Source organism: Drosophila simulans, chromosome X (assembly GCF_016746395.2).
Source record: "Drosophila simulans strain w501 chromosome X, Prin_Dsim_3.1, whole genome shotgun sequence".
NCBI lineage: Eukaryota > Metazoa > Arthropoda > Insecta > Diptera > Drosophilidae > Drosophila > Drosophila simulans.
This window is the reverse complement of record NC_052525.2, coordinates 13164287-13177567: the sequence shown is the minus strand read 5'-3', so window position 1 is coordinate 13177567 and position 13281 is coordinate 13164287. Positions and strand designations below refer to the sequence as shown.

Here is a 13281-nt window from a genome sequence, read left to right as displayed (position 1 = left end):
AACCTAAAAAAAAAGGAAAAAAAAGCAATAAAAGGTTTTACTGCATGAACTTTGTATTTATATGTTGTATAACAATTAATAGCGAAGTTTACATTTTTACATTTTGAATATGCACACTGTGTATATTTTTTTCCCAGTGTATGTATGCACGCTCCCGCCGAAGCGGTATTTTCACCTTGAAGCGAGCGGTAAATGTTAACGGTGAACGGCGCCCAACGCCGGATACCAGGTAACTGGCTACTGGCCACCGGACGGGCTCCGATGCCGCCGGAAAAGTCGGAAAATTCGAAAAGGTCGGAAAAATCGGAAAGGAAACGGGAAACACTTCGTGACAATGCGACGCGGGCTGGCAAACAAATCAAAGCGAATTAGTTGCATTAGTGGCAGCTATCAGCGGCAAAGGTAGCAACACGGCTCCAGGATGCGGCGCCGCTGCCAATGACTCTCCTGCCACTCTCCCTGTCTCTGTCTCTGTTCCTGTCTCCGTCCCTGTTCCACTTCCGTCTCCATATCCGTTTCCGTTTCCAGCTGCACCTCCAGCTGCAGTTCCTCCTGTGGCAAGTCGAGAGAGCTGGTCGCCTGGCGTGCCAGCACCTGGGGCCATAATGCACATGCGAGTCCAGGAAACAGGGTGTTCGCCTTTCTTAACCAGGATGTATTGAAGTTAAGAACGTTTAACCATGTATATTGGAAGTTCTAATAGTTAGTTGCATATATTAACATGAGTCCAAAGTAACAGAAACGCTTTTATTTGTGTTTTATTGACTTAGAGCTAATCAAATAATCACGAATATTTATTATTTAAAAAATACAACAGATTCTAGTATATATAATTGATTAACACAATTAAATATGGATTATTTAGCTTTGAAATCAGCAGGAATCTGTAAAAGAAACTGAGTTTGCATAATGACTAAGTTCAGTGCAGTCTTTTTGATAATACATGTCAGTTTGAAATGGTAATATGCTAATATATTTAAAAGTTACAATTAATCCGCACCGTGGACACCCTGTATCGCAGATAATTGTATGCACTGGCATATTTATCCGATTCCCCCCACATTCCCACATTCAAACTATCCATTTCGCTGCCACTGCTGATTATGTGCCATTAAAATTGGCTGCCAATTGGCAAAAGTTTTTTTTTTGCGCTCCGCATTCTGCATTCTCCATTCTCCATTCTCCATTCTGCATTCTCCGGCCCGCTTTCTCCTCTAGTTTTCATTCACTGCACTGGCATGGCGGCCTTTTGTTCTTAGTAGTGAGTCCTGAGGCTTTGCCCTTTGCCTGCGGTTCAAAGTTCAATGCATTTCGCTTGCGACACGCATACTCGCACACAAACACACGCGCACGTCAATGTGCCACGCCCCTGACGCCCACTTTACCAGTGGGCACCTGACCAGTGTTGCTGTTGTGGCCATTTTAAAGCTGAACCTTAGGTTTGTAACTAGTTTCTTTTCAAGCCAATTTATAAACACAAAGTGTAGTTCGTTTTACAAAATCCGAAATCAAATCTTTACAAAATTAATAGTTAATAATGTTTTAGCACAAAATCTTCTGAGACTCAAAAACGCTTCTCAAAAGTATGCTTTGATATATTCCAAAGATTTGCAGCACACTTTTAGACACCCTCTGCATAGATATCCTTAGCATTTAATCATTAACAAAATCAATTTATTGCTTACGCATTTAAAATAATATAAACCAATCAACAAATGGCTACCATATCGTATTGAGTAGCTATATTCCCAACTTTTCCCCCACCCCGATTTTCGTTTTATTTCACCAAAATTGACAGCTCTGCTGCACCTGACAGTCCATCTTTACACATTTCCACAAAAACGCCGAGGCGTCGAAAAATCCTAAACGCAACTTTGTCAGACTTTTATGGGCAACTTGGGCAACTTGGTGGTGCTGGGGTTGGGGCATTGGACTCCTCTGGTTCTCCAGTTTGGATTTGAATTTGAATTTGAGTTTGAGTTTTAGCTCGACTTCGGTTGAGGGGAGAATGTTCCTGTCAGCCATCAAGCGGGAGAAATGAAATATGCGCGACTTCTACGGGCAAAACTAAATGAACTCTGAACTTTATGCGAAATTTCACCTCATGCATGCATGCATGTGTGTGTGTGTGTGTGTGAATGTGTGTGTATGCGTGCTTTAAACTTTTGTTGCCTGGCAAAGTAAATTTGGATAAGGTTTTTTTGGTTAAGTGAGGTACAAGGATGGTGCTGCGGAAAACACTGCGCAAAAATATGTATGAAGATCGCAATCGTTTCAAGTAAACAATTTAAGTTGAGCTTGTTTCTACAAAATGATCACCATCCAATAGAATAGAAGTAGAAAACTTAGTATTTAATGCTTATTTCTAGTTTTTAAAATCTTTATTTTTGCACTAAAGCTTGTTGCATATTTCACTTGACTTCTGTTAATACAAATCTACTTACATCGAATAGTAAATATTAGTTTATTTTTTTAATATTTAAATCGACAACTTTTCTTTGCATATTTTTACTGTGCAAACATTATTCGTCTGGCTTTCAATTTTTCAGCTTGAAATGCCAAAAGTGCGTCATGAATGATGATATATGGGGTGCTGTGGTAACCGGAGGGAAAAAGTGAGTTAATGGTGGATGTTTTAGGGAGGTTTTGCTAGTTTTTACGTGGAAAAGTGGGCCATGGGTGTGAAAGGAAGTGGCCAAAGGAGCGGAAATGCCTTAACTTCATGCGGAATTTACAATGTGCAACACACTAGCAAGGGTTAAATTTAACCCGAAAGCACTTCATAAATTCTAGAGTTAAATATATATAAATACACAAATACGATGCAAAATATATTGTCTCAATATTATTTTCAATTCATCTATCTACTCTCTTTCAAATATATATGTATATGGAAATGCTTTTGCTATAGTACCATCAATTTAAGAATTTCCCATTTATTTCGAATTTTTAAATAGCAACTAGCATATGTTTATCCATTTGAGTTTTACTGCCAAATCGCTTTGGTTTATAGCCACTTTCTGTGCAATTCGAAAAGTTCGAGGGTTAATTGAGCGATTTGCGATGGGCTCTGTGTCGCATTATCCATTATCCTGCCGCTGCCATTGGCTTGGTCCTTAGCATCTAATTTTAGATGCCGGCTACGTCAGCGGGCCAATTTGCGAGTACCGCTGCCACCGGCGACTCTGCGGCTGTTTGATCAATAACCCAGATATATGGCCATAACAACAAACAACAAGCAATAACAGCGAAATCAACAATGCCACACAGACAGAGCCAAAAGCTGCAAGAGTCGACCAAGTCCATCGAATTGAATCGCTGCCATCAAATTAATTGCAGCTGCATTGTGAACCACCTGGCCATATTAAGACACCTCTCCGTTCGTTTCCGATTCTTCATTTTCAGTTGATAACTGCCGATTTTTGAACTGACAATAAAACTAAGCGAAACAGCAACAACAAGGAACCAAAACAACAAACCAAAAAATTAAAAAAGAACAACCAACAAAACACGGGATTTGAACGTAGTGGAAGATACACAGGAAACACAGTAAAAATGGGACGCAAGGTGACCGTGGCGGTGTCCACATTGAACCAATGGGCATTGGACTTTGAGGGGAACATGGTGAGGATACTGCAGTCCATCCTGGAGGCCAAGGACATGGGCGCCAGCTATCGCACGGGACCGGAGCTGGAAGTTTGGTAAGTCGCAGGATCTCATCTCTAATCCTGTAGCAAACTAAAAACAAATACAATTTCAATCCATTTGTTTTCAACACAGTGGCTACAGCTGCGAGGACCACTTCCGTGAGCCGGACACATTCCTGCACTCGTGGGAGGTGCTGCTGGAGGTGATGATGTCGCCCATGTGGTAAGTGCTAATATTTTATCTCATGGATTAACCTAACCCACTTAACGAATCGTAGCGAAAATATGCTGGTGGACGTGGGCATGCCGGTGATGCATCGCAATGTGGCCTACAATTGTCGGGTGGCGTTCTTCAACCGCCAGATCCTGCTCATCCGGCCCAAGATGGCCATGTGCGACGATGGCAATTATAGGGAGTCGCGTTGGTTCACCGCCTGGACGAAAGCCCTGCAAACGGAGGAGTACGTGCTGCCGCGAATGATTGCCCAGCATACGGGTCAGCAGACGGTTCCCTTTGGGGATGCGGTGATAGCCACCAGGGACACCTGTTTGGGCTACGAGATCTGCGAGGAGCTGTGGAATGTGCGCAGCAAGCACATCGAGATGTCGTTGGCCGGTGTGGAGCTGATAGTGAACAGCTCCGGCAGCTATATGGAACTGCGAAAGGCGCACATCACCAGCGATCTCATCCGGAATGCCAGCTTCAAGGCCGGCGGAGCCTATCTCTTTAGCAATCTTCGAGGTTGCGATGGTCAGCGGGTGTACTTCAATGGTTGCTCGGCCATAGCCTTGAATGGCGAGATCCTGGCGCGCGGTCAGCAGTTCGCACTGCAGGATGTGGAGGTCACGCTGGCCACCATCGATCTGGAGGAGATACGTGCCTACCGAGTGAGCCTGAGATCACGCTGCATGACTGCTGCATCGGCAGCGGATTACCCAAGGATCCACTGTGACTTTGAGATGTCCACGCACAGTGACATATTCAAGACGTCGACGCCTCCTCTGAATTGGCCAATTCACACGCCTGAGGAGGAGATTGCCCTGGGACCGGCCTGTTGGCTGTGGGACTATCTGAGGAGATCCGGTCAGGGGGGATTTTTCCTGCCCCTAAGTGGTGGTGTCGATTCGAGTAGCTCGGCCGCAATAGTGCACTCCATGTGCCGGCAGATCGTGCAGGCTGTCCAGCTGGGCGACGCCCAGGTGCTCCACGATATCCGACAGCTTCTTGCCGACTCGGACTATACACCGGATAATGCCGCCGGATTGTGCAATCGATTGCTGGTCACCTGCTACATGGGCAGCGTTAATAGCAGCAAGGAAACCCGTCGACGGGCAGCCCAATTGGCCAACCAAGTGGGCAGTTACCACATCGAGATCAGCATTGATTCGGCGGTGAATGCCCTATTGAGCATATTCAATGCCGTCACTGGCTTGACGCCTCGTTTCCGGACCCAGGGCGGATGTGCTCGACAGAATCTGGCATTGCAGAATATGCAATCTAGGATACGCATGGTCCTGGCCTACATTTTTGCCCAGTTGACGTTGTGGGTGAGGAACAGGCCCGGTGGCTTGCTCGTCCTGGGCTCTGCCAACGTGGATGAATCGCTGCGCGGTTACCTCACCAAATATGACTGCTCCTCGGCGGACATCAATCCTATTGGTGGGATCTCCAAAATGGATCTACGCAGGTTTCTGACCTATGCCAAGGATAAGTAAGCTAATATTTGCTTTACGTGACGGAGAATATAGCTAGAATTTACTGACCTCGATTTCCCATTTGCCAGATTCAACCTGCCCGTGTTGGAGTCCATCATCGATGCCCCGCCCACCGCCGAACTGGAACCGCTGCAGGAGAACGGGGAGCTGCAGCAGACGGACGAGGAGGACATGGGAATGACCTATGCGGAGCTCTCCCAGTACGGGCGCCTGCGCAAACAGTCCTTCTGCGGCCCCTACAGCATGTTTTGCCACCTGGTGGCCACCTGGAAGAGCGACCTTAGCCCCAAGGAGGTGGCCGAAAAAGTGAAGCACTTCTTCCTCTGCTATGCCATCAATCGTCACAAGATGACCGTGCTGACGCCGTCGGTCCACGCGGAAAGCTACAGTCCCGATGATAATCGGTTCGACCATCGCCCCTTCTTGTATCGACCCAACTGGAGCTGGCAGTTCAAGGCCATTGACGACGAGGCGGAGAAGCTGCAACCGATCTACACACCATCGTCGGCACAATTGCGCCCCAGCAGCGAGGACTTGCTGCTCTCCACCCAGAGATCCTCCCACCTGGACGACTCGAAGCATTCGTCTCCGTTGTCCTCGGCCTCGGCGTCCGCATCGATTGACGTGGGCATTTCCACGGCAGCGGTACCGCTGCCAGGTGCAGCTGCCCCAGGCGGTCTGTCCAAGAAGCCCAGTGGTTACTCAAAGGTGCACGTCAATGTGCTTGGCAAGATCAAGGATCGCACCGGCATTCCCGTCTAGGAACGCGATACTCGCAATGCACTGGATTTATATATTATACACAGATTTTTTTTTTAACCACAGCTTAATGACCTTTTGCTGCCTCGCTAAGAAATATACATGAAATTTGTTGTAATTAGGCATCGGCTATCTTTTGCAACTATGTGCCTTCTATTGCTCGTAAAAATGTTTCCTTAAAAATATCAGTCCTGTTCTAGTTACATATGTGGTCATTAAATAAATTTACCTCCAAAGAAAATCCTATACTTAATTAGTATGTGCTTATCCGTTTAATTGTTGATAGTTTTATACAAACCTTTGTAATTAAGAAAATATTTGTTTTATGCAATCTATAACTGCTATTAAGATAGCAGACTACTACTACTAAATTTTGTCATATCTAGCAATTGGGAGTCATAATGTAGATGTACTATTCGGCAGCAAAAGGCATTATCCTGTACGTATACAGAATTGGAATGCATACATATGTGTAGGCCTAGGCGTAGAAATTCATATTTTGTTCAGATCCTTTTCTAGGTAGTCAGCCTTCGTAGAGTCCTTTGCAGTTTGCCTTATCGAAAAGTGATTTATCTTGTCTAATGCTCAAGCTAAACTAACTGGACAAACAGTTCGTCCGCCTGTCCAAACTATTTGTACAACAATCTAATTAAATCATCAACTAGGCGATCCTTCATCCTTACATATAATCGGATAAATCATCTGAACTTACATATGAAAGATATTACTTGTTGTGTTATTGGTTGTGTACGGTGCGGTTTAAACTGGCATTAAACTAATTGTTTTACCTGATTTTTTAAGACATCAAATTATTTATAATGATCAAATATTTACACACCGTATTTAAAAATTATAAATTATATGTAACCCAATTGGGGGAAATTACTTTAATGTTTTAATGTTCCAAAAGTTGCACTTTTAAAAACGCACTGTATGTTTATTAATAAGATCAATTTGTTGATCATAAGACAATTTCTGAACCCTTATGCAAACCACGTTATAAAAAACCAATTAGGAAGGTCAATTATATATGTTGTGGGCAATTTAGGCCCGAAAAACATTAAAAAATATCACAACTATTCGCTTAAAATGTCCTAAAAACATCTATAAACTCACTATAGCTAAACTTTTGTTGATTTAACATATTGCACCCACAAGAGCAATTCAAATTGTATTTCCTTTCTGAATTGTAAATTCGATTTTAAGTGTGAACGTAAGACCAATGTAGCTTATGCTAATTCCCAATCTTTGAAAACACTTCCTTGGGAGATGGGCATAACTTTTTTTTTGTTGGTAGTCAAGCATGTAGATTTATATAGCACATTGTGAATTTGAACACTCGCATCAGATCGATTTAATGGAACACTGATTATACACTTCTGTAGAAGGAAATATATACACCAGACATTTTTGTAGTTTCAAATGGACTGGGCACTCGATGGTTCCATCTGGAATCTATAGTGATGCAAGAGATCAGTTGGCAAATCATCACTCGTATGACAGGTATGCTATTAACTTATATCTGGGTAATTGGGCTATCATCATTCCCGACTTTCTAATAACCCCCCTATCTACAAGCATATTCTCTCCCAGTCCATTTAGTATAATCTGTGGCCAAGTCAGAGATCACCTGATGCCTTATCAGGCCATAAACCATATGAAAGGGTTTTGGAAATTGCTTTAAACGTGACATGTATATTTAAGATGCTAAGCGCATAGTTGTGCGATATCGGCGTTGGGAAGGAATCCCGTCCAGGCGATGATCGTGCGGAAGGTCGCTCCACTGGTGAGGCGCCTAATGATGTGCACATTAATCTTCTTGCCATGGATGTCGTCCACCTTCCGGCCGCGCAGGTGATCCAGCACCATCTGGCCACGGGTGTGGTTGCCACTCAGCTCCACGGTGGCATAGTACTTCCGCTGTTCGGCGATCATCGCATCCGGGAAGAGGTAGGCGGCGGTGAGCAGGGAGTCACAACTGATCCACTTGACGAATCCTCGCGGCTCCAGCATGGAGCGTTCCACACGCGTGAGCAGCTCTATGAAGGGATGATCAACAGCGCCGAGGACATTCAGTCGCCAGTCGAGCGTGGTGTCGAACTCTCCATCGATGCAGGGCTCCCAGGGCAGGATAATCGCCGGCTCCAGCAGACGCTCCAGGGTAATGTGCGCCGCCTCGGGATCCATCATGAAGTTGAATTCGGCACTTTTCGTGACATTGCCCTTGCCGAAAATGTTGCCGCCCATTATATAGACTCGTCCAATCTTCGTCAGAAATGAGTTTCCATACAGATTGATGCAGTTGGCAAAGTTGGTAAGTGGTCCGCACAGCAGGAAGTCCACTTGGCCGGGATTAGCTCTGGCCAGGCGGTACATGGCATTGACCGCGTGCTCCGGCTGCAGTTCCTGCTCCACATCGACCGCGGGATAGTTGCCCACATCGTTTAGGCCATCCTGGCCATGGAAACAGTTGGTGTACTCCCATGTGCGGGGCACTATGGACTCGTAACAGCCCCTAAAGACCGGAACCTGTGTAGATCAGATTGTTAGCACTATTTGGAAATCCGATTGGTCAAAGCATTTCACATCGCGCCTGTTCAACGTGTGCAGCACCCTCAGGGCGTTCAGTGTTCCATTGTCCGCGTCCGTGTTGCCCTGCACCGTCGTTATGGCCACCACTTTGCACGTCCTTCCTCCGCGCAGAGTCAGCTCCTCCGCCCGCAGCATCATGGCCAGTCCCCAGGCATCATCGGTCCCAATATCGCAGTCGTAGACCACGAGGCGGTGCTTCTTGTCCATGCCGAATGTTATTCCAAACTGGTTGCTGCAGCTTCTATCGATTACGGAACGAACTATCGCCCAATGTTGGGCCCCATGAATAAAATACTATATTTAACTAAATTCGGATGGTTTTTTTTGGGCTCGCAAAGCAGGGGGCATAACGATGAATTCCGTTCTGGTCGCGATTATTACTGATTGAATATATAGAAATATATTTTACAGCTCTATTATTTAGTAACATTTTAATTTCAAGTAAATAATCACTCCTTCTATTTAGTTACTTGCTAAAATTTCAAAAGAACTAATCATTTGCAGAACTAATCATTTAAACAGCTGTTACCAACAGTTTTACAACATGTAACATATGATATCATACTATAGTTAGGGTATTCAGCTGTACATATTTAATAATAAATATTTAATAAATAAAAATAATATGAAATGAATAAAAAAAAGTTTAATAAATAAAAAATGAAGTAAATATATACACAAAAAAACTGAAGTTCAATGAATTATCATTAGTATTAACTTACTATACATGGTATATGTTTGTATTTCTCGCTTTGATTTAAGCTGGTTTGTATTTAGAGATTTGAGATCTTGCTAAATTTGTTTAATAAACAATTAAAAGAAAGAACACTTCCCAGTCACATTAAGTCCCATTTAATCGCATTTATTTTGGGCTTAAGCATAGGAATCTTTGTTCTTAAAAATGCTTATTATTTCAACACTCGCGAATAAGAAAATAGATTAACCAAATAAAGCATAGTCGTTTAATGACTTAAGTGGGTGTTCCACGCTCATTTCCAACTACTTGCTTATATGGGATGTACTCTCGTCTGGCATTCTAGATTCTATAGTCTAGATTACCTCAAGTGTCGCAAGTGGGCGCTTCTCACCATGGATCGCTATTATCGCGACGACCTGCCGCAACTTGATTACCATTGTTGCAACCATAGTGGTTCCAGTTGCCCTTCGGATCCCGTCTCTTATATTCATTGAATTAAATTGTAAATTGAATTCTTCCCTTCTTATTCAGCAGATTGCCATAGAAAGATTTCTAGGAGAAAGTCTTGTTGATAGGGAAAATAATTCGGACAAAACTAGCTTATCTTGTTTGTATGTACTTAACATACAAATACCTATGTACTCTTTATTGGGATTATTATATGTTATTATTTTATTATAGGTATGTTTGGCAAACAGCTGTATAGGCAATAATTTCATTAGCTATATAATGAAATATAACGAAGTTACAATGAAAGTCTGTTCAAATATCTGTTTTTGACAAAAGTCAGTTTTTCGGATTTTTTTAACAAAAAAAAAAACATGTTTGGCCATAACTTGGGTGGAACTGTACCAAATGGGGAGTGACATACCTTCCTGAGCTCGTAATTCAATTCCCAATCGATTTGCATTCAAGTTTGGGAATTCTAGGATTTTTCAATTTTTCGCAAATTTTGATGATGGTACCCCTTACAAAAAATGCAAAAATTTGGCCAAAAATTAATTTTACAAAATTAGTTTAAAAGTTAAAGGCGTTTTTAGTATTGGTTATAAGGAGTATAAAATGGGTCTTCTTTTTGCTCTGTGACCACTATTAGCCAAGTTATAGCCAAAAAAGCCAACTTGAAAATTCAGTTTTTTGCCAAAAATAGTTTCGCAGATTTTTTGTGACAAAAATATTCGGTATTTTGATCAAAACATTGGAAATAATGACCCAAATATGGAATGTCATACCTCGTTGAGTTTGTTTTTTAAATCCCAATCGATTTGCATTCAAGTTTGGGAATTCTAGGATTTTTCAATTTTTCGCAAATTTTGATGATGGTACCCCTTACAAAAAATGGCCAAAATTTTTATTTCCTAAATCATTCAAAAAGTGATAGGGATCGTTGGCATTGGTAAAAAGCTACATAAAACTGTCATTGTTTTCGCCGTATGATCATTATTAGCCGAGTTATGATAAATAGATCACCATAATAATCATAATCAGGGAAACTCCGACCTTCCAACGCATAACATCTGCTTGAGGAAAGGGCATTCAATGGCCGACCAGATTGGTGGCCGTATTCCCACACATCTTATCCGTTTGTCCCGTTCTCGCTGGGCGCGAACGTGAAATACAGCGCAGATATGAATTGAATTGCACACATGGTGACATACGGAGTATCGCTATCGCCCACCGCACATGTGAGCTGCTCAGTTTAGTTTTGTTTAGTTTAGTTGAGTTGCGACGGGGAACGGCGAGAACGAGCGTTATGAAATTCCGCGATATGGTGCTCTGGTAATACCCATGCCCATGCCCATGCCCCAGAACCAGAACCAGAGCCAGAGGCACACTCATAACCGAGGCGAGCCGATAGACGAAGTCCGGCGGCGGCGACCAGATGATTGTCGTATGTGCATACTATATGGGTAGTCCGTAGTCCGCTGTTCGGGCACATTCACCAATTGCCGGCGATGGCGGACGGACGCACAGTGGAAAACGGCGCAGGAGGAGGCGGAGAAGGAGTAGCAGCACCAGCGCCCAGATACGCGATCCTCGACTGCGATGGGGGGAGCGACGATGCCTGGGCACTGCTCCTGCTCCTGCACGCGGCTGAGAGCCATGGGATCCATCTGCTGGCCATCACCACGATGGGATGCGGCAATACCAGCAGGGAGAACGCGGCACGCAATATGCGACGGATACTGGATGCCTGCAAGCGCACAGACGTAAATATAAATAAACTCAAGTGCACAGAGAGAAAAATTCTATTCCATAGAGTTGTGATTATGATTTAAAAATCTAAAAATTTCAATATCAGTTGAGGCATTTAAGATCGTTTTTTGTAACGCTGCATTTTGGTTTCTTGCCTATTTAATATATTTAAAACTTAACAATTAAAAATACAAGCCAATACATGTGAACATATTTTGTTTAAGTGTTGTGTGTGCAAATATTTAAACAAATCAGTGTTGTACATTGGTACTTGCAATCAAATATTTATTTATGAATATGTGCATATTAGAAATGGAATACATTTTTTTAAAGAATTAATAACAACGCCACATTAGCTTATATAAAAATAATAATTTGCATTGCTTGGCGTTTAATATTACGTGACATTTTTAAAGTCTTTCTTTCTGCGATTGCTTAAAATGAAAGCGCCATTCATTGTTCCAACAACTATTGGAATATTTTTTAGATATATATTCGAATTTCTCTTTCATTCTGAAATTATTTCGATTTTGCATCTGACCATTGTTTACCAATTGCAGATTCCCATATACCTGGGCGCCGTAGATGCCCTCATTCCCTCTCTGGAGGATGAAAAAAAGTATTTCCATGGTCGCGACGGATTCGGTGACTGTCTCACCGACGACTGCGCTCTTCGGTTGGAGGACATCGTGCAGGCGGAGCACGCGGTGACCGCCATCCATGATCTCTGCCGTTCCAGGCCCAAACAGATCACCATATTTGCCGTGGGTCCGCTGACAAATCTGGCCCTGGGCTATACGATGTACGGTCCGGAGTTCGGGGATAACTTCCGTGATCTGTTCATCATGGGCGGCAACTACCAGGGCGTGGGCAACTCCTCGCGCTCGGCGGAGTTCAACTTTCACTCGGATCCGGAGGCGGCGCACACGGTGCTGCTAAGGACACGCTGCCCCATCACCATCCTGCCGTGGGAGGCCTGTCTCCCGGAGAGATTCAATATACACATTGTGAGTTCAGGTTTGGGCTTTCCAGCCGTTGAAAAAAAGTCTCTATCCTCTATGGTAACCTAATCCCTCTTCTTCTGCAGAACTGGCGCCTGAAGGAGTTCGCTGCAAGGGCCAAGGAAGCCGGACATCCGGCAATTACCATGCTCAACCAGGTGGAGGCCGCCCAGTGGCTGCCCATGATCGAGCAGTACGGGATCGATACGTGGAACCCATGCGATGCCATCGCCGTGGCCGTTTGGCTATTCGAGGATCACTTGATCCGGAGGCACAACACCTGGCACGCCACCGTGGATCTGCGGGGCACCCACACCCGCGGCCAGATGGTTCTCGATCATCTGCGGGAGCGCGAGAAGTATCCGGAGAACGTGCGCATCATCGAGCTGGTGGACGTCGAGTTCTTCAAACGGATCTGCGAATGGATCGCCGGCTTGGATGACGGCGCCCTACTCCGCGACACTCAATAAACCCATATCTCTAGTGATTCCCGCCTTTTTCTTCGGCGCTATCATTTGATTCCACCATTTATCAACGGTTCATAATGGTTGGGGGTCTCGGCGATAAGAGTGCTTTTGGAACAGGTGCACACCACGATCCATAGAGCAGTTCCGAGATGGCACCACCTTAATCGGAATTTAAGCTTTAAACACTTAATCGGTTTGATTAGACG

General features: G+C 43.9%; 3 protein-coding genes across 4 annotated transcripts in view; 2 read left to right on the top strand and 1 right to left on the bottom strand.

The window, feature by feature from the left end:
* LOC6725883 (glutamine-dependent NAD(+) synthetase) overlaps positions 1-7527 on the top strand; it is a 33414-nt gene extending 25887 nt beyond the window's left edge. Inside the window, exons 4-7 of the mRNA XM_016172600.3 lie at positions 3406-3701; positions 3781-3870; positions 3926-5359; positions 5432-7527. Of these exons, the coding sequence (XP_016039239.1) occupies positions 3556-3701; positions 3781-3870; positions 3926-5359; positions 5432-6125 (2364 nt within the window). The 5' untranslated portion in view covers positions 3406-3555 and the 3' untranslated portion in view covers positions 6126-7527. The remainder of the gene's footprint in view (positions 1-3405; positions 3702-3780; positions 3871-3925; positions 5360-5431) is intronic.
* Positions 7528-7797: 270 nt separating this feature from the next.
* LOC6725882 (pyrimidine-specific ribonucleoside hydrolase RihA) lies at positions 7798-9247 on the bottom strand. 2 transcript variants are annotated; one of them, XM_002106842.4, is made up of 2 exons: positions 8709-9247; positions 7798-8651 (listed from the first exon to the last, which is right to left on the bottom strand). In XM_002106842.4, exons 1-2 carry the CDS (start codon positions 8919-8921, stop codon positions 7830-7832), a joined length of 1035 nt encoding a protein of 344 aa, XP_002106878.2. In that variant the 5' UTR covers positions 8922-9247; the 3' UTR covers positions 7798-7829. The 2 variants fall into 2 exon arrangements, with proteins under 2 accessions (XP_002106878.2, XP_039153785.1); XM_039297851.1 differs by having other exon boundaries at positions 8716-8843.
* Positions 9248-11017: 1770 nt separating this feature from the next.
* Positions 11018-13093, top strand: LOC6725881 (pyrimidine-specific ribonucleoside hydrolase RihA). Its single transcript, XM_002106841.4, has 3 exons — positions 11018-11621; positions 12168-12614; positions 12695-13093. The coding sequence occupies exons 1-3, from the start codon at positions 11367-11369 to the stop codon at positions 13076-13078; spliced, it is 1086 nt and encodes a 361-aa protein (XP_002106877.1). The 5' UTR covers positions 11018-11366; the 3' UTR covers positions 13079-13093.
* The last annotated feature ends 188 nt before the right edge of the window (positions 13094-13281 follow it).